The 18132-nt window shown below is 36.4% G+C and overlaps 3 protein-coding genes and 1 long non-coding RNA gene across 10 annotated transcripts in view; all 4 read right to left on the reverse strand.

The window, feature by feature from the left end:
- rin2a (Ras and Rab interactor 2a) overlaps positions 1 to 5638 on the reverse strand; it is a 40586-nt gene extending 34948 nt beyond the window's left edge. For 2 of the 7 annotated variants that reach the window (XM_081351888.1, XM_081351892.1), the window contains exons 1-2: positions 5415 to 5638; positions 2819 to 2897 (exon numbers count right to left, since the gene is read on the reverse strand). The gene's annotated coding sequence lies outside the window, so the exon portion shown is untranslated. Of the gene's footprint in view, positions 1 to 2818; positions 2898 to 3896; positions 3981 to 5414 lie in introns of those variants that run through there. The other 5 variants (XM_081351885.1, XM_081351891.1, XM_081351887.1 and 2 more) reach the window with 3 other exon arrangements.
- Positions 5639 to 5714: 76 nt separating this feature from the next.
- Positions 5715 to 7362, reverse strand: LOC308682271. The gene is made up of 3 exons (XR_014029127.1): positions 7267 to 7362; positions 6846 to 6902; positions 5715 to 6361 (listed from the first exon to the last, which is right to left on the reverse strand). It is a non-coding gene; the product is annotated as an uncharacterized lncRNA (long non-coding RNA).
- A 3358-nt stretch (positions 7363 to 10720) lies between these two features.
- LOC308682325 (uncharacterized protein) lies at positions 10721 to 13308 on the reverse strand. The gene is made up of 4 exons (XM_081351989.1): positions 12974 to 13308; positions 11725 to 11942; positions 11409 to 11568; positions 10721 to 11326 (listed from the first exon to the last, which is right to left on the reverse strand). Exons 1-4 carry the CDS (start codon positions 13233 to 13235, stop codon positions 11109 to 11111), a joined length of 858 nt encoding a protein of 285 aa, XP_081208115.1. The 5' UTR covers positions 13236 to 13308; the 3' UTR covers positions 10721 to 11108.
- Positions 13309 to 14256: 948 nt separating this feature from the next.
- The window catches only part of slc24a3 (solute carrier family 24 member 3), an 81776-nt gene continuing 77900 nt past the window's right edge, over positions 14257 to 18132 (reverse strand). Inside the window, exons 16-17 of the mRNA XM_081350976.1 lie at positions 17913 to 17978; positions 14257 to 17827 (exon numbers count right to left, since the gene is read on the reverse strand). Coding sequence (XP_081207102.1) covers positions 17678 to 17827; positions 17913 to 17978 — 216 coding nt within the window. The 3' untranslated portion in view covers positions 14257 to 17677. The remainder of the gene's footprint in view (positions 17828 to 17912; positions 17979 to 18132) is intronic.

An 18132-nucleotide genomic window follows, 5' to 3' on the forward strand; every position in this document is an offset into this window, starting at 1 on the left:
AACATAATGCATGATGGGATACGCTTAGCCTCGATAGTGTGGGTTTAGTGTGCATTAAGGTAACTGCACTTTGGCATTTTTAAGACACTGGACAGTCTTGCGCACTTACTTCCTGTCGCGTGCATGAGCTCTCAAGTGGCCAAGACCGCAAGTGTGGGTATTTGGACAAGGCATACAATTTACTCAATTGATTTGTTCAAAGATACGGATTCATTCAGAAACGAAACAAGTGATGAGTCATTGAATCATTTTCTCAACTGATTCATTTAAATACACTGATTCATTCAGTAATGGTGCATCTCAATCAGCTCCCTAGTTCAGTAGTCAGGGCACTGATCAGGGAGTCTGTCATTTTAAGGGGTGTCAATTTGCAAAATCCTTCCAGTGCACTGAAACGTTCGCTCCCTAAAAAGTCCAACAATGTGCCGTGAAAACCAGTGAGCATGGTCACTTCCAAAGTGCGAAACATAAATCTCATGAGACATACACGTGATAGATGTTTTTAAAATACAAACCATTAATTAATTATATGTCAGCATAAAAATACATTGCTAGGCAGTTAATGAACATAATCTAGATCATATTTATTATTTATTTATGGCTGAAATGCTGCTTTTGAAATGGTACCATTAAAACAATATAATAAAGATTTCAGTTCTGCTGTTGTATAATGAGGACATTGTCATGTCGCCGGAAATAGAGTCATCAGTGCCCAATGTGTAGTGAGCCAAAGCCAGGGTCCTTACTGTCCTTACCAGTGTCTAAATTATTGTACACTATATACTGGTTCACGACCTAGGAAACTAGGGATTTGATTGAGACGCACCGTAAACAAGTGACGAGTCATTGAATCATCTAATCAATTGAAACAAGTGACTGTTTTTATTAGTCACTGTGGATTCATTCAACCGATTCGTTTAAACAAACTGATTCACTAAGGAACACCTGTGTGTTTGAGTCTAATCTCCATAGTACAGTGACTGTCACACAAGTAAATTACACTTTTTTTGCAAGCGTTGATGCAGTTTCTGAATGCACAAACTTAAAAATAACAATAATAAAAAAAAACTGAAGACCCTAAATCTGATTGACACTTAAATTCAAGTTAAAGTGTTTTTGTAGCTTAGTCTCCTGCTGCTGTCTGAAAGGATTGAGGAGTGACTCAGAAAAATGACATTAACAGGAACAGCTGCAAAAGCAGGGAAAACGGTGAGAAAACACACTCAAAATAGCCTCTCGTTCCCGCAGTCTGCAGCACAGACCAACAAACCCAATCCATCTGAATGCTACTGGTCAGACTGCATAAGAGAAAGCTAAAAGATGACCAATTAGATCTGATTCCTTACATGCATTATTTCACAAAGTTTTATCTTAACCATATCTAGGCCTGCTCATAACATGGGATGGGCGTGATACCTTCCCCTGATCCCCAGGCACACAGACAGGAGAACCACATAAACACTCACTCGAAGGGAGCAGGCAGAGGCCAGTGCTCTACAGGATGTGGCCAACTCCACCCCACAAAGCATGTCCCAGAGCAATAACCAGACAAAATGAGGATCAAACAACGATTTATACATGTGCTGACAAATTCCAGACTCGTATATATTGGGCTGTTCTTGCATTTAAGTGCTTAGTGCACATCTTCCATTCGGTTTCATCAAGTTTCCTTTCCTCTGGTGCCCTGAATCTGAATGCAGCTTTTGATCTACTTTAAAAGTTTCCAACTCCTCAGAACTTAACCTTTCTCTCGCTTTTACTCAGTATCTCCATTTCTAGGTTTCTGTGTCAGACACAAAGAGGCCTCTCATTCAGACAGGGCAGTGTAAAGCGTGAGGTGATTCCGTGGGAAAGGCTCTTGGCAGACTGGCAGCTTCCTGACTGATATCATTTCTGGAGTCTTGGACTGGATACCGAACGATCGTCCACTGAGAAACACAATTGCAGCAACTTGCCCATCAATGTATTATTATCCTTTTCTCATGTCTTTAGAAAAGGTCTAGAACAGGTTATCATGATAAGGAGGGGTTTTGAGTGCAAATACCCTCTTTTATTCAGCCCATAGATTTACATGTATCACTTTGATTTCCGTAAAACATAATAACCCCTCCCATCCAAGACAACAAACACCTGTTTGAAAGTTTTTTAAATACCAAAATAGCAACACTGAAGAAACCAAACAAGTTTCATTGCTAAAGCTGGATTCCAGCCACATAACATCATCCAAACTATGAGGTATGAGGATGTATGCCAGTTAAAATGAAGATATAAGTAAACATTTCTATAAATATATTGTGCTTGTCACTGAAAAAATGCTTAGTGATCTTCTATGCAAATTTGTTTAAAGGTTCAATACATCATTTGATGAATAATATCCATAACTATAAAAAAAAGTAAGTAAAGAACTTATAGTAAGGCACTTACAATAGAATTTAACAGATTGTGAACCTACATTTTTTTGTTAAAGAACTAAATTCTCTCATAAAAAGTGTTATCTGAGCTGTACAGTTGTAACATCTGTAGGTGTTGTTGCTAGTTCATCAGCTTCACCTGCCACCGGGTGTTTAGATTGCTTCTGGCTGGTGCAAGTATGCTTTAAGTGGCAAGCCCAAATCATTTTCTGTGGTAATTGACATTATGCCACAAAAGCTGCTGGTTGAGCTTTTCTGTATTGAAGCTGAAACATTCCTTTAAAAGAAAATGAGGTCTGCATGTGCTGACTACAGTCTCGTTTCAGTGGGAAAGACAGATAAACCATTGGATCTTGTTCAAATAAATCACACTTAAGCAGCAGACATGTGAAGCCGGCTCCCCTTACCTGTGTGGCTTACTCTAACTTATCGTTTCCAGGATCTCTTTCATCATGTATTCTTCCATTATTTAGTATTTCCCTATTCCTACAGAACAAAAAGAGAAGACATAAAAACTGTGATTTGTGATTTTTTTTCACCACATTTTCAGATGCACAACCAGGCAAAATTGGGCAAGACTGGAATGAGAGAGTTCTTTTTTTTTTTTGGTTGTTTTCGTGATGGGAAGATTTTCTTGTCAGCATTATCTGCTTCAAAACAGCACTAGTCCCAATGGGTCTCAGTGTTTCAAATATCTGAGGTTTGCTCTGTGTTTGAACCTCCAATTGGCCCAAAAAATGTAAACTAGGCAAAAAATATTCAGTGTGCATACAAAAGTTTGGGGTCGGTAGGAAATAAGTCTTTTATCCTCACAAAGCCTGCATATATTTGATCAAAATACAGTAAAATAGTAATATTGTAAAAAATATATATAATTAAAAATTACATTTTGAATTTTCAGCAGCCATTACTCCAGTCTGCAGTGTCACATGATCCTTCAGAAATCATTCAAGTATACTGATTTGGTGCTTTAGAAACTTTTCTTATTATTATCAATGTTGAAAACAGTTGTGCTGCTTCATATTAATGAGGAAACTGAAATAGATCTATTTTGAAATAGAAATCTTTTGAAACATTATAAATGTCTTATAATTGATTATTAAACAACAAAAATTACTGACCGCAAACTTTTGAACTATAGTGTATAATAAATTAATATAAACAAGATGAAAAGTAAAGGAAGCAACAAGCAAGGAAATTTAAGTAAAAAACACTACAATATCACACTGTGTGAGTTTTTGGCTTGTTTTCAACATTCTGTGGTTAAACTAGCCTAAATCTGATATTTCATTACCTCATTATCTCTCTAACTTTACATTCATTGCTCTGATCGGCTGACCACGGGAAAACGTTGCATTTATTTCAAAGTTGTCAAGCTATTTAATCACATATTACCCACCATATTTCATGAAATCAGTATAACAACTGTCAATACTGTCAGCAGGCACAAAAATTATGCAGACAAATCATAGTACACAGAATTACCATAATGAAGACACCGCAGTCACGGCTGACACCTCGGCATTTGAGTAAAGCTCAGTGGTCGCAAAAGCAATTCCGGCAAACCGCAGCTTAAAGTAAACACGACTGGTGTCATGTAAAAAAGAAATAAATAAACCGTTCTCTTGCCAAACTAATCCAATGGCAGTCACTGCACAACTCTGAAATTTTTGTCAAGTGACGCATGTTCTGCTCAAAATCAGTTAAGTTACTTCCCTTTGCCTGAGACTAATCCTCTTAACAGGCCTCAGAGCCACTGCTGAAATATTGGTGGGGAAGAAACGAAAAGTCTGGTGGGAAAAATCAAGTTAGTAATGAATGCCATCAATTTTACTGACAGCAATAAGAGATAATTAATGCATTCTGTAAAGTATAAATGGTGGATAAGTAATCACACAATATCATAGGGACTTTCCATTGTTTTCTATTATACAGGCTTATTACTTTTCTATCCTTTAACACTATCCTTTTTGCATTTTTAAACTTTAAGACATTATTTAGTATGTTTAAAGTCATTTTCCTCATAGGCGTTGTTGGCTTTTTTTGTTGATTTCAGGTTTTATGATCAAGGGACATTTGGTCCACATACTCCACTGGGACACACACTTCCAAATATATTTTATAGCTGCCTTGCATTTGATGTAATAACTTACTGAAATAATTGTGTACAAATGAGGACAGTACACAGATGCTACTAACTTGACCCCTAAACTAAATTTACTTCCTCACACAAAGTTCACAATGGAGCATATATGAGGAAGTGCATGCAGTTTTCCGATGCGAATATTATATGATATGTTTTTTAAAAAACATTTTTAGCATGAAAACTTTTAAAGTGCATATTCTACTCATACAAAAATACACTGTTCAGTGCTCTACTAAAGCTGAGCTTGAGAAATCCACATAATTACTGTTTATATATCTTTCATGATAAGTAACCTATGAATGTGTCAAACCCTAAGCTGACTCATACTGATGACCCATTTTGAGTATCGATAAGCTGCTCATATAGTAGCCTGCAGTGATCCTACAGTTTTTACAGGTCTTGTAAATTTTGGACCTTCCTTGAGACCATCCTTAAGACTTTCAAAACATTATGCTGACATTCAAAAACACAACATCACATTACATTTATGTTCCAAATAGACCATTTTGTGTCACTGTAGGCAACACTGTAGGCTACTACAAGCCTAATACTGGCTGGCAACAATATTTTGATTCATGACCACAAAGCAGGTGGTAGCCTACTAAACAATTCACCAAACTATCCTTATCAGTGTTAACCCAACATGGTCCTATTTAAAACATTACAATCACGGCGGCTAATTACGTGGTAATGAAACGTATGCATAAAATGGGCGAAAATATATAAATATTATTTACGCTTTACCATCTGAGACTTACATAGGCAAGGCTACATCTGACACATTGGTGTTAATAAATAAATAAAAATAAACTAAACACTCGCCATATAGACTTGCGGTAATAAAGTGTGAGACTCACCTCGACGGCTCGAAACCAAAACACCCTCTAACAAAAGCACATTTACGCATTTATAAGAGCTGGATGATGTTTCTCCAAAAGCTCAGTTGCTGTTAACAGTTTTAGATGTTCCTACATGACCGATGCAAGGTTATGTCCTTGTACTTCGCAAGAATGACTCTTCTAACTCATAGCTGTGTTAAAGCATGCGACCTCTCCCGGCAAAAACAAACTCCAGGAGGAGAACAAAAGTTGATGTGCATTGAGTTTCACGTCACGTGTCCCAGCTGGGAATGTCTCTGGAAGGGAAAAGCTTTTGTTAGACCCAGCAACCATGTTACTCACAGAGAAGAACATGAAAGAACCGGAAAGACAGTGGAAAACTATGGAGGACAAATCGAAAATAAACTATTTAAAAGTAAATGACCTTCACTTTAAACCTCAGTTGCTTTATTAAAGCAAATAAAACAGAGCAAAATCTACTAAAATATCACTTATGTTTTATAATACGATATTACATACTGCGTTAATTGTCATTTACCAAGTATAAAATTGGCCTTATGAATATGACATTTTATTAATGTAATTATTATAATAGAAGGCGATTAAACAATAGGTTTAATACTACAATACAAAAATAACCTCTGCAATTCTAGTAAACACCAAAATGACATTTCAGAGAAGAACAAATAGTAATTGGAATAACAGCATGCACACACACTGAACTAATAAGAGTTGAAGCACCCATTAATTTTACTACAGTACTCAGTCGGTCTGAATAGGAGTCTATCAGCTTGGCAGTTGGCACATCTTGACTTGGGGATATTTTCCAATTCTTCTTTGCAAAAATGTTCCAGGTACTTGAGGGCATCTCCTGTGCACGGCCCTCTTCAGGCAACCCAACAGATTTCCTATAGGATTCAGGTCTGGGCTCTGGCAGGGCCATTCCAAAACAAAGCTGCACAATTCTGGATAAATTGAGACAAATAGAGATAATTTTCCCACAGCTCTGAATAGACAACTAAAAATGTAGCCTACAAGACGTTCTGACAAAATGTTGCTGCAGTCAATTTATGCATTTAAAATGTTTAATAAATAGCCTATGGATTAATCATTTAATCGGTTTGAATAAATGATTCAATGTGTCACTCATAAAGACTTCACTTGTTTTATTACTGGATTAATCAGTTTAAACGAATCTCTTGAACGATTCAATGACAAATACGTTTTTAAGTCAATTGTCGCCACCTGGTGGCGTAACTATGTAATGATACAATCGCAATTTTAAGCAAAAGGGGTTTTATTTTGATCGCTTCTGTAGACATTTTTTTATTTACGAATTATATAAACTTTTATCCCACTTCTGTGATAATATGAATACGTGTGACGATACTGAGAGATAACGATACTGTGTGAAGTTTGAAAAGACTGTTTGTGAAGCGGTTTCCATACCTTTGACAACTGCTCTCTCTGGGTCAGCAAGCATCGTAAACGCAGATTTTAATGTTCCTGTGTGATTTTTGTGAAAAAAGGTTTAATACACAACACACAGGCAAATCGTTATCATTTAGGAATGAGATCACGTTGGTATTTAAATCGAGGTCTGCCCTATAACCCAGACAGATGACCAAAAGAGGAGATAGGCCTTGTTGTCACATTTAGGGAGGAACCTATTTGAAAGAAAGAGCTGCAACTCTTTTTTAATGTTACTGTAGGCCTCTTGACAGCCTATCCTCCCTTCTTTGTCTTCCCATCAATTTGGAAGGACATCCTGTTCTTGATGTCACTGTACTTTCACCACTTGTTGATGACTGTCCTCACTGTGTTCCATGGCATATCTAATGCCTTAGAAAAAGTTATTTGTAGCCCTCACCTGAATGTAACTTTTCAGCAATGAGATCCTGGTCAGTGATTTGTAAACTCTTTTTGGCCAATGGTTCTTGTAATAGCATCCAACCAAAAAGATGACAAAAATCTTACAAGAACAGCTGCTATTTATTTGGAGATAATCAGTCACTTCAGGTGAAGGCAGGTGTGTACTATTTCCATACTGTCTATGACTATTTCACATGAGCTTGATGATTGGTTCATTCTGAGCACAGCTACATAGGCTACCCAATTGTTATGCACACTATGTATTTTATGTTTTTATTTTGTATCTCTTTTTCTCTCAAATGTGTCACTTTGGTTTTCAGTGGCATTGCATAGGTTGTAATTTAATCATTAAAGGTGCAAATTTATCTTGTTTCATTCCTAAAAAAAATAAGCTGTTTTAAAGGAGAACTCCGGTCAATTTTAACATTGAGCTCATTTTTTTGTACATTTGGAGTGCTGTCAATACAGAGAACAACGACAAAAATCGGTGTTGCCTACACCGAGTTATTCTATTTTTAAAATTTGCACCCTGTTGACTTCAATGGGGCAATATTTAAACCTGCTTTTAGCCTCTTAACATCCTTGATGTGTCATTACAAGTGCACAGAAAATGTGAGTGATTCCTTCAGAGTGATCACGGGTGAATCTGACTGCAGTAGATGTGAAAGAAATGTATAAAAAATATGTTATTTAAGCCAGCGCAAATACCTCTGTTTACATCCTGCTTTCGGGTGAAGTCCAAAGTAGTCGATTGCCGAGTTCACGCGCATAGGTTTAGTACCTATGATCACGCGCGTGAACTCGGCAATTGATTACTTTGGACTTCACCCGAAAGCAGGATGTAAACAGAGGTATTTGCGCTGGCTTAAATAACATAATTTTTATACATTTCTTTCACATCTACTGCAGTCAGATTCACTCGTGTTCACTCTGAAGGAATCACTCACATTTTCTGTGCACTTGTAATGACACATCAAGGATGTTAAGAGGCTAAAAGCAGGTTTAGTACTTGCCCCATTGAAGTCAACAGGGTGCAAATTTTAAAAATAGAATAACTCGGTGTAGGCAACACCGATTTTTGTCGTTGTTCTCTGTATTGACAGCACTCCAAATGTACAAAAAAATGAGCTCAATGTTAAAATTGACCGGAGTTCTCCTTTAACAGGGGTGTGTAGACTTTTATATCCACTGTATGTACTAGTAAACAAATAAAATACCATAGTGACAGTTAAAGGGTTTTTGTAGAGTTTTTTTTTTTAAATCCACAGAGCCAGATGTAATCATTGGTCAGAATACCCATTGATTTCTGCATTTATTTATTTCCATGCTAAATATGGGCATGGGTTCCAAAGCTGAAGATTTAGTAAAATAATCTTGCACTTTACTCTCATAGAGTAAAAAGGTTATATTACTCTATCACTTAAATAGAAAAGAGTGGAATTATGAACACAAAAAAGTCATAGAGATATTTCTTAAACCTGTTTTTATGGATATCAGGAAGCAAAAGTTCTTATAAAACTATTCACATTTTCAAATTTATCACTAGACAATTCTAAAATAATCCATTTTATTAAGCAAAGTCATTAAGTTACATTTGAGAAATGTAATTTTTGTGTTGTTTTTTGTTGTGTACAGCTATATTTTGTGTTGTAGCACTTATTAACTTTTTCATGTTTGAATTAATTAAATCTAATGTCCATTTATTGTTAAACATAATGGCACCAAACCTTGCAAAACGCATAACATTCTTATCAACTTCCAACTTGAAAAATGGATTGCAAAACTATTTTAATTCAAAACTTTGAAAACTGAAATAGATTGCCATCAGTGTTTAAATTGAAACATATTACAATATATTTAAAATATATTTGCAGGCACAAAGCAAACATTATACAGATTGTTTTACATTTGCCCATTATGTTTTAAAGCTCTATTACAGTACATAACTTTAAGATAGGAAAGAAAATATTATATTAAGAAGAATGTAATATGACAAAAAAGTAACATTCATCCTTTGAAAGTCTTGTCATTTGGTTTGTGACCCATCCTGGCAAAATGAGTCGCCATGAGCAAATTTTCAAAAATTAGTTATTGTTATTTTCACATTCTTTATTAAAGAAACCTTCAAAATGATGTATGATTTGTTGCAGCAAAGTCAATTTTGAGAAAAATCAAGGTAAAACTTTCTGAAGGTTCCACAAGAAAATCACCAAGCAACAGACAGCCTATATATATATTTATACTACAGGGCCGTTGAATGCTTGAATCTGATTGGTTGACGAACGTTCTAAGGTGTGCATTATTTTCAGGGAAACGCACAGCTAAAGTAGTTCCAGGCAGGTCTTGACCGCATTACAGTTCCATATCACTTCGCGTAGTTAACGGTAATAACGGAAAATAGGATACAATTCATAACAAGAAAAAAACATTTAGCCGCATGCGCTCGATCTGCAATTTTCAATGTCTAGCTTCACAATCAATGGAAACATGCAGTTTAATTTGAACAAATAAAGTATATTCCTATCTATAATCAATAGAAAATTAAACTGAATATAGGCTAAATAAATGGATAATCCTGCAGCACGGATTATTATTGCAGATAATATAACAAATAAATAATTATTGATAGGCCTACTTGTTAAAAGGGCTTTGTGTTTCATTTATTTGGCTAGTCTGTCATCTGTCAATAATAGGAAAAAAAAAAGAATGAATTCGAATTAATTAAAAGGAATTGAATTAATAAATAAATAATAATATTGACGCACATGCTTTTCTGTCTCATTATTGCAACATCTCTCTCTCTAATAACTGCATTAATAACTGGGGACACACTTTAAGGCCGGTTATGAATGTAATTTGATACGTATGACTGATCATGCCCAAACGCGTGTTCAGCGCGTTCAGTCTGTGTTCAGAGTCGGTGTTTAAAATCTGCTGCAGTCGATGAAAACAGTCAGAGAATGTGTCAGCTAGTTGTGTGTCCCCAGCATTAGTCTGCTATCAGTGGCTCAAACCTCCGTTACTAACTCTAAAATGACGTTTTGGAATTAGCAACGGAGGCATTGGTTTAGATGCGTAAGAAATTAGTCCTACATACAAGAGCGTTTTAATGACAAAAACTTTACAAACGTCTTGAAATACATAATCTGAACAATGTTTCGAGGTGTGGTAACTGTAGTATAAGCGGAATAATTGACTTCAGGCCGTTGAATTATTAGAAAAATAATGCACACCCGAGGTGAACGGCCACTCCGCTTCGCGTCGTGACCGCATTACCACCTCGGGTGTGCATTATTTTTCTAATAATTCAACGGCCTGTCGTCAATTATTCCTTACATATATATATATATATATATATATGCATGGATCTAATAATTTGGTACACATCATCAGATGTTTTCTCCCCCCTACAGTTAACCAAACATTCACTTAAGACATAACAGATAATGTTTGTGTGAATACACGCTAAGAGAGATATTATGAAATACTGTAATTCTGTGTATATCGGGAACGCAAGTCTGAGGCGTCTTCGTGCGCACGCTTGTGTTAGTCAGTGCAAGATCATTTTGTTTACATCAGCATGAGTTTGAAATCACATGGTATTGGTTCAGACTCATGCCATCGAGAATTTGCAATGAATATTGTGCTGAGGGGAAGCATTTCGAAACATTTTGCCAGCATGGGTCACATTTCTTCATTCACGGAGTCCACGTCACCTGTTTTTTTACATTTAGTGACACAATATTTAGTGTAATCAGTGCTGAAAGTGTTAGGGACCGCGGTTTCAACCCTCGGGAGTACCGACACTTTTTTCCCCACCACTTCGAGCACTGAATGTAATTATATTGTGACCTGAATCTCATCAGATTCCAGATTAAGCTGGTTATGATCCTCCACAGTACTGTCAAATTTGGGACAGATGAACTCAACAGGTTTCCAGTGTGGTCTTCGTCCACTTCCTCTTTGTCGGAAAGGGGCAAACCGCAACCATTTCTTTACTACATCAGCAAACTGGTGGTGTGTGGCCTCCTTTCCCACGGGTGTCCTCTTCAAGGCACCTGCAGAGAAAAGAGTTGAAACATTACTTCACATGACGATCTAAAACTGTTGTACTGAAACATAACTTTAAAGGTTGCTTACGAAATAAAACCCCCTGCAGTCTGGTGTTTCTGAAGCTCCGTTTCTGTCCTCTGCCAACCCAGTTGAGCTCCGAGCCCACACTGAAAGAGAGAACAGCGTGCATAAGACGTCGGACTGCATCATCCACCGTGGCTCCGCCCATCCTTGAGAGATGTGACACCTATGGAAAAATCAAAATATGAAGCAATACTCAGTATAGGTGAAGAAGGGAAGAGTGTTACTAGAAAATGTTTGATTGAGGTTTACAAAATCACATAACCCATAATTACATGTGCTGTAGAAACTGTAAATTGAATAAATTATATTTATTATTTACCATTCTCCTCTGAGATTCAGTATCCTCTAAATGCTGCTCCGTTTCATCAAGCTGTTCCATAGTTCTCAGTGGCAGATCTATGTCAAGTGGTTCGTCCTCCTCTTCACACACTTGTCCATGAATCCTGGCCTGCAGGTCTTTCAGAACTTCCCACTGCCTCTGTTGCTCCTCCTTGATCTCAATAAGTAGGGATATGATTTTCCTGTGAGCCGCTGTCTCTGTAGTTGTAAAAAGGTAGATTAAGTGAAGGTTAAAATATCAACTGTGTCAAGCTGCGTCAGTTGAGTTCCATTTGTGTGCAGGTATCCATGTGTCTACTTGCTGTTAAGTGCTAGCAAGGTGTTCTGGGTTGCTTCTGTAGGCTGTTTCTATATAGACAGTTCAGTCTGATTTAAATATTTTATTCTATTAACAGGAATTTTATGTTGTACATCTGACAGTACTCTTCATATGGACTTAATTTTGTCCATCGGCAATTGATTGAATCGTAGGTTCATTGTCGTTTGCTATAGAGTGCAACAGTCAGGTTCTGAATGTAAAAACTCAATTTTAACAATAACTTATAAACCATTAAAGACAGCCTTACTGTAAGCTATGAGGTTGTTAATAGATAGTATTTGCTCATGTATGAAGCCATTAGCCCACATTATTTCAACTTATAGTTTTAAAATAATCATGTTTAACAGATTTTGTGGTGGAAAACTGCAGTGTTTCAACAGCAGAACAATCCATACAGCTCAGCGAAGACAGCCTCGCTTTCACTTCCGTTAAAAAAATCAAAGATGGCGCTGTTGTGAATAAGGTCTATTGCTGCGATCTCATGTGATTGACAGGTTGTCCCGCCTTCGCGCCAGTAAACGCGTCATCAGAGAAGAGACGTCATTGCAAGAGAGAAGGAAAGTTACTTTCATTAAAGTTTAGCTGGGTACATGAATAAAAAAAATAAAAAAAAAATAAAAAAATAATTGTGCATGGATAAATAATAACAAATACTGCAATATTATTATTATTTTTTTTTAAGTCAGTTATGATTTCATGGTGACTGAGTTTTTATTTATTTATTTATTTATTTTTTAAAGGAGGTTCTATGGAGGTTGTAGTAGAGTTGAGGGTTGTTATATATATATAAAAAGATAATGTATAACTTCCATTTAAAAAACTTAAAGTCAAGACATTTTAACACAACAAAAAGTTCCATAACGATTTAAGAAAAGCGATGTAAAGTGGTCATTTTCACTGCCTACAGTACCTGAAGATGAAGATGCGTTCTCAAGCATTAACTTTTCTGCCACTCCTGCAGGATTGTAGGACTGTGAATCCGCACTGAAATTCACCTCCGCCCGCCCCGGGATGTCTTCTGCGCTCCTTCTCAAGTCTCCGGGCAGAGGGTTCATATCCTCCTCAGGCACCGCTAAGCGTCTCTGTGCCATTTCTGCCATGTGTTTACTCACTAAACCCTCCGCCCGGCGGTTTATGGCCCAGCTCGAACGACCGACACTGTTTGGGTCCATTTATATGGGTGTATTTATTAATTTACAAATAGCACTTTATGCAAAAAATGCTACTCTTGTTAAACACTGCGATATATGCGAGAAATAGGCGGAAATGGTTATCAAACTGTCCCCAGACAGCGCACGTATCACGTTACGCAAACGTCATAGCAACGTTGGCAGAACGTTGGGAATGTTGAAAGAACTACAATTCCCACAAGCATATCGTGACGTCACCCGTCGCTTACAGGCGCGCAGTTAAATTGAACTAAATCAAAATGTTGTCCACTTATTATTATTTTTTTACGCATTTATAGCAAAATGTTTTGGATAGATTTGGAATGTATCCTTTGTAAATGCTTAGGCATGAAAGTTTACTTTTCTGAAAAGATTATTTTTTAGTTTATTTTAATAGACAAAGATTACCATCAAATCTGGTCTTTATTTGTTTGATTACGGGGAAATACCGTATACATAAACAAAAATGTGTTAAAGAAAAACCCAACTTTTTGTTATTTCAGATAGATATGAAAAAATATATAGAGTTACTACTTGGGTTGATAGTAAAGCAAAACGCACTAGGACTCTATGCAAACATTTTATGTTATTTATATGATTTTCTCATACCTGTTCCTTTTTCTGTTTACATTTCTTTTTTTCTTCTTTTCCCCCCTTCTATTTACTTGTATTATTACTTTATATGTTAGATCTTCTCTTACACACTCACTAATCCATGTTTTCAATATACAGTATATTCATGAACAAATCAAGGACGTGTAGTTTGAGATGCATCTGTGCTTATGAGGGCTAAATGTTTGATAGTGTCATCGACAAATATAGTAGCATAAAACATGCAATTACAGACTACTTTGCTCTAAATCAGCTAATAACAACAGTTTTGTGTGAGGGCTAGGGGTAGGTTTGATATTTTGGAAATATCTTTATCTCTGTAGAACCAATCCATTTATTAGATGCCCTTATACAGTGAAAGCAACATGCCTGCTTTTATGGCTGAAATGACCATTAGCGAACAATAGTGTTTACCTCAGCAAAGATCATTTTAATTATGTTCAAGTAGCAAAAAAAAAAAAGAGAGAAAAAAAAATGACTCCTCTGATATACAACTGAAACACCTGAACAAAATGGTTAAGTACATAAAGCCAACCACCATTCTTTTTATGATTTCTGAAATGCAGAAGACATTATTAATTAATCTGAATGAAATATCTATGCTTTCATTGGAGAGTTTTCCATTGGAAAAAAGAAAAAGAAATATGAAAACATGCAATAGTCTAAGAGGTCTAATTCCACTGCTGTCCGTCCAGTGCTTAACAATGTGTAATAGTAATGAACATAAATAATTCCTTATATTAAAATATCCCATGCGACTTAGCAAACCAAGGGTGTTTAATCAAACCCTCAACACAACAACAACAAAAATAAAATAAACAAATAAAGGACCCAAACATTGTACAGTATCTATGAAAATATTGTCAACAGATATACAGGCAAAGACAAAAAATATGAAGACATTTTCTTGTATGTATAATTATGTACATCAGCAATGCATCACCCTGTAAAAGTCACTTTTTATTAATATATGCCTGAATCCATGAAGAAATATCAGCAGACAAGAAAAGGAAATATGAGTGTAAATTGTCTAATTGTGGGCTAATTGGTTGTGCATGCCCCCATTATTATTATCATTATATTTGTGCGTACAAACGAACAGCAGCACTTTGTTTTTCAGAAGTGATGATGATCAAATAGCATCAATAACTATTGAATCTGTAGATTGCTGTGGCTGATATATAGCAACCATAAACATAGGCATTAATGTCCCACAACCTGTAAGCAGAAGTGCTCATATTCTGAAGCATTACAGTTGCAGTGATAGTTAATTTAGTTGCATCTCAAAGCCTCTTTTTACTATCCTTGATATCGAGCATATAGAGTGCACAAACTCTGTCAAACCTTACTGAAAGTAAGTAGCATATATATGACTCTAAGAATGTGATGTGTCATGTTTAGGATTTACTGTACAAGAAAAAACACAAACACAGTAATTAATCTACACATTATTGCATTTGATGAACAAAACTTTTCATTAAACCCTGCCTTCCCGAAATCTTCCTTATAATACCCTGCTTTACGAAGAAGAAAATAATGAACTACTGTAACAATCCTCAGCATCCAAACACAGCTCATACACTCTACTTGGATTACACCTAGCTTATATTTACCAGGAATATCACATTGCTTAAACCCTAGGCCTCCTGTTGCATTTTTGGGAAGTAAACTAGGCCTCAATGTCTATTATGAGTAATACAGAAAATAAAATGTTCATATTTGCTCATATAATCTGCCAACCTAGGGAAAAATTATCCTCTTTTTTACATCATTGATAAAAGAATGACCTTTGATTTTAAACATGCTAAAAGTACTTTGACAGTAAGCTGACAAATTAGGTTTTTTTTTTGCTAAAGAATTCACTTGAAGCACATCCTACAGACTTTTAACAGCAGAAAACATTTCTAAACATTTTGCGTTACAAAATACAAAGTTGCGTTTGTGATAAAAATACTTTGCCGCAATACTCTTCCAGATATGTCATCTAAATTCTATCCTTAAAATATGACAAACAATTACACACCCAGTATCAACCAGTGCATAAAACACAAAATTTCCCTGCAATGTGCCTTCAGACTAGAAAACCTGCATGAAGTTTCTAACTAGACTAAAAGAGTCCATAGAATCGCTACTTTGTCAGCTCACTAAAAACCTCTGTAAGGAGAAATAGCCCACGCATCCACACATTGTGCCACAGTTAAAAGTTTACAGCTGTGTTACATTGTGGCGTGTCTTTTTACAACCCCCAGAAACCGAGGCATACAAAACAAAGTATTTAAATCGTCCTTCTAAAAGAAGGCCAAGAAATGGAGTCCTGGTCACATCAGCATAAATAACGTCTGAAAAATCCAACTTATTAACTGCATCCTTGGAAATGAATTCTGATCCTTGTTCTAGAGGATTTCTTGAAAAATTCCTTGATAAACTCTAAGATAAGAGCGGCATGCTAAGAGTAAAATGACTTGACCTCTTCTAGAGCAAATTGTATTGTTTTACATCTATGGTTTGACTTTGAAACAGTCTTATCAACGTTAGATGTTAGCTTCATTCTACCAGGACAAGTTCCTGTTAATCAGCTTCTTAGGTTTGTGGCTCACTCACTCCATTCACTCTTAACAGGGAATGGGCCGATCTTAAATGTCAAAACAGTTAAGTATAAAATATATGTGTGTATATATATATATTTATATTTATATGTTTTCCCCTTGCCTGCCGAAGTTTTGAGTGTTCAAAAAAATCTCTACAATTACCTCGGATGTCACGTCACACCGATATCAAATAGTAGAAACTGTTTTACGCATCAAGTCAAAGGTGCATCTAAAAGGGTGCATACTATTCAGAGAAGAAGGAATCCAGTAGAAAAGGCTGACACACAAGCTCTGAAGGACAAAACGGCGTAGCCTGGCTGAAACTCCAGAACGGTCTCTTCTTTGGGACAGCTGTGGGTTGGTTTCGTTTCAGTACGTCATAGGAAAGCAATGTGCATAAATAGTTTTCAATAAATTAATAAATAAACTTTTCTCTGTTTTCAGTATATACAGAGTGTTAGAGACGAAAGAATGTTCATAAACACATCTATAGAAATCCCATATATCGTCTCACTAAACATAAATATGTTGGTTGTAGCGTTCCAACATGTGTCTCCACACAGGTGCAAACAAATGCCCCGCTGTCTCTCTAAAAGCGATCTCAAACCTTTCGCTTTTATTACCTTCTCTGCACGGTAAACATATTCTCATTGGAAAAACGTAGACACAGATGACCATCTGGATCAATCTGTCACATGAAGGTTGAAAGTGACTTGGTAATGCCCAAATTAAAAAGAGGACTGTTCACAAGTATTTACTAGAGGTCACCAGTACCTTTCAGCAAAAAAGAGAACCCTCATTAATCTATCATTTCACCGATATTAACAAGTCCATTCTCTTCTTCCGTCAGTTAGCAGCTAACAAAATAAATGCCATCATAAAATACATTTAGATCATATTCTTTAAATATGTAATATGCAAAATATTTTGAAAAACAAAAAGTATTCACATCAAACCAGGCAGTAGTCATCTTTTACTACATTCCTGTCCCGTCAGAACAGTCTTTATACATTATCAGTCAACAGGACCATTCCTCACGCACAATCCTCTCTCCTCTTGTAACACCACAGACCCAGAGACTCTATCAATATTGCACCCATTGAAAAGAAAAAGAGAGGATCGATAGAGGATCAGCTAGATCAATAAATAAATATTCCTTCAGAACAGCCGGTCTGCCTCTGATCAAGGACTTGTGCCATTATCCTCGCAAGGTCAAGGAGGGAGTGCCGGGAAAAGGAACGTTTCTCATTCTTCGCGGCAGGTTGGCAGATTGACGAAGGTGAATACGTTGAACTCGATGAGGATGGAGAAACACAGAAAGACAGCGTACATCAGCAAACACATGAAACCCAAACGCCTGTCCAGTTTCCAGTTGTTCAAATGTACACCGAGAACCTGAGAGGGAAAGACAGGGTAGATTTTGAGAGATGGATTCAAAGGACATTGGTTTGAATAAGTGTTTTTAATTGCTCTCACATACCGTGAGAAAAACAGATGCCAGCAGCAGCCCGACCGAGAAGATCAGGCCTTTACTGTTCAGGTGAATCTGAGAAGAGATGTATAAATGTTAGAACTTGCACTTATAAAATGTTGGCAAACGGTTTCAAACAAAGGCCTGTGTTTATTCTACTGTGACTCGAAATGTGTTTTCAATTTAGGCCAGATGTAGACAAACATGTACACAGACCCAAAATGGGCTA

This window comes from Scardinius erythrophthalmus (assembly GCF_964197995.2).
Source record: "Scardinius erythrophthalmus genome assembly, chromosome: 21".
NCBI classification, from domain to species: Eukaryota; Metazoa; Chordata; class Actinopteri; order Cypriniformes; family Leuciscidae; genus Scardinius; species Scardinius erythrophthalmus.

Bases quoted from the DNA above. Each gene is read 5' to 3' on its own strand.
- LOC308682325 (XM_081351989.1), bottom strand. From the start codon at position 13,235: ATGGACCCAAACAGTGTCGGTCGTTCGAGCTGGGCCATAAACCGCCGG. The intron at 11,943-12,973 runs GTACTGTAGGCA...TTACAACTACAG, and splicing joins GAACGCATCTTCATCTTCAG to AGACAGCGGCTCACAGGAAA. The intron at 11,327-11,408 runs GTAAGCAACCTT...TTTTCTCTGCAG, and splicing joins ACTGCAGGGGGTTTTATTTC to GTGCCTTGAAGAGGACACCC.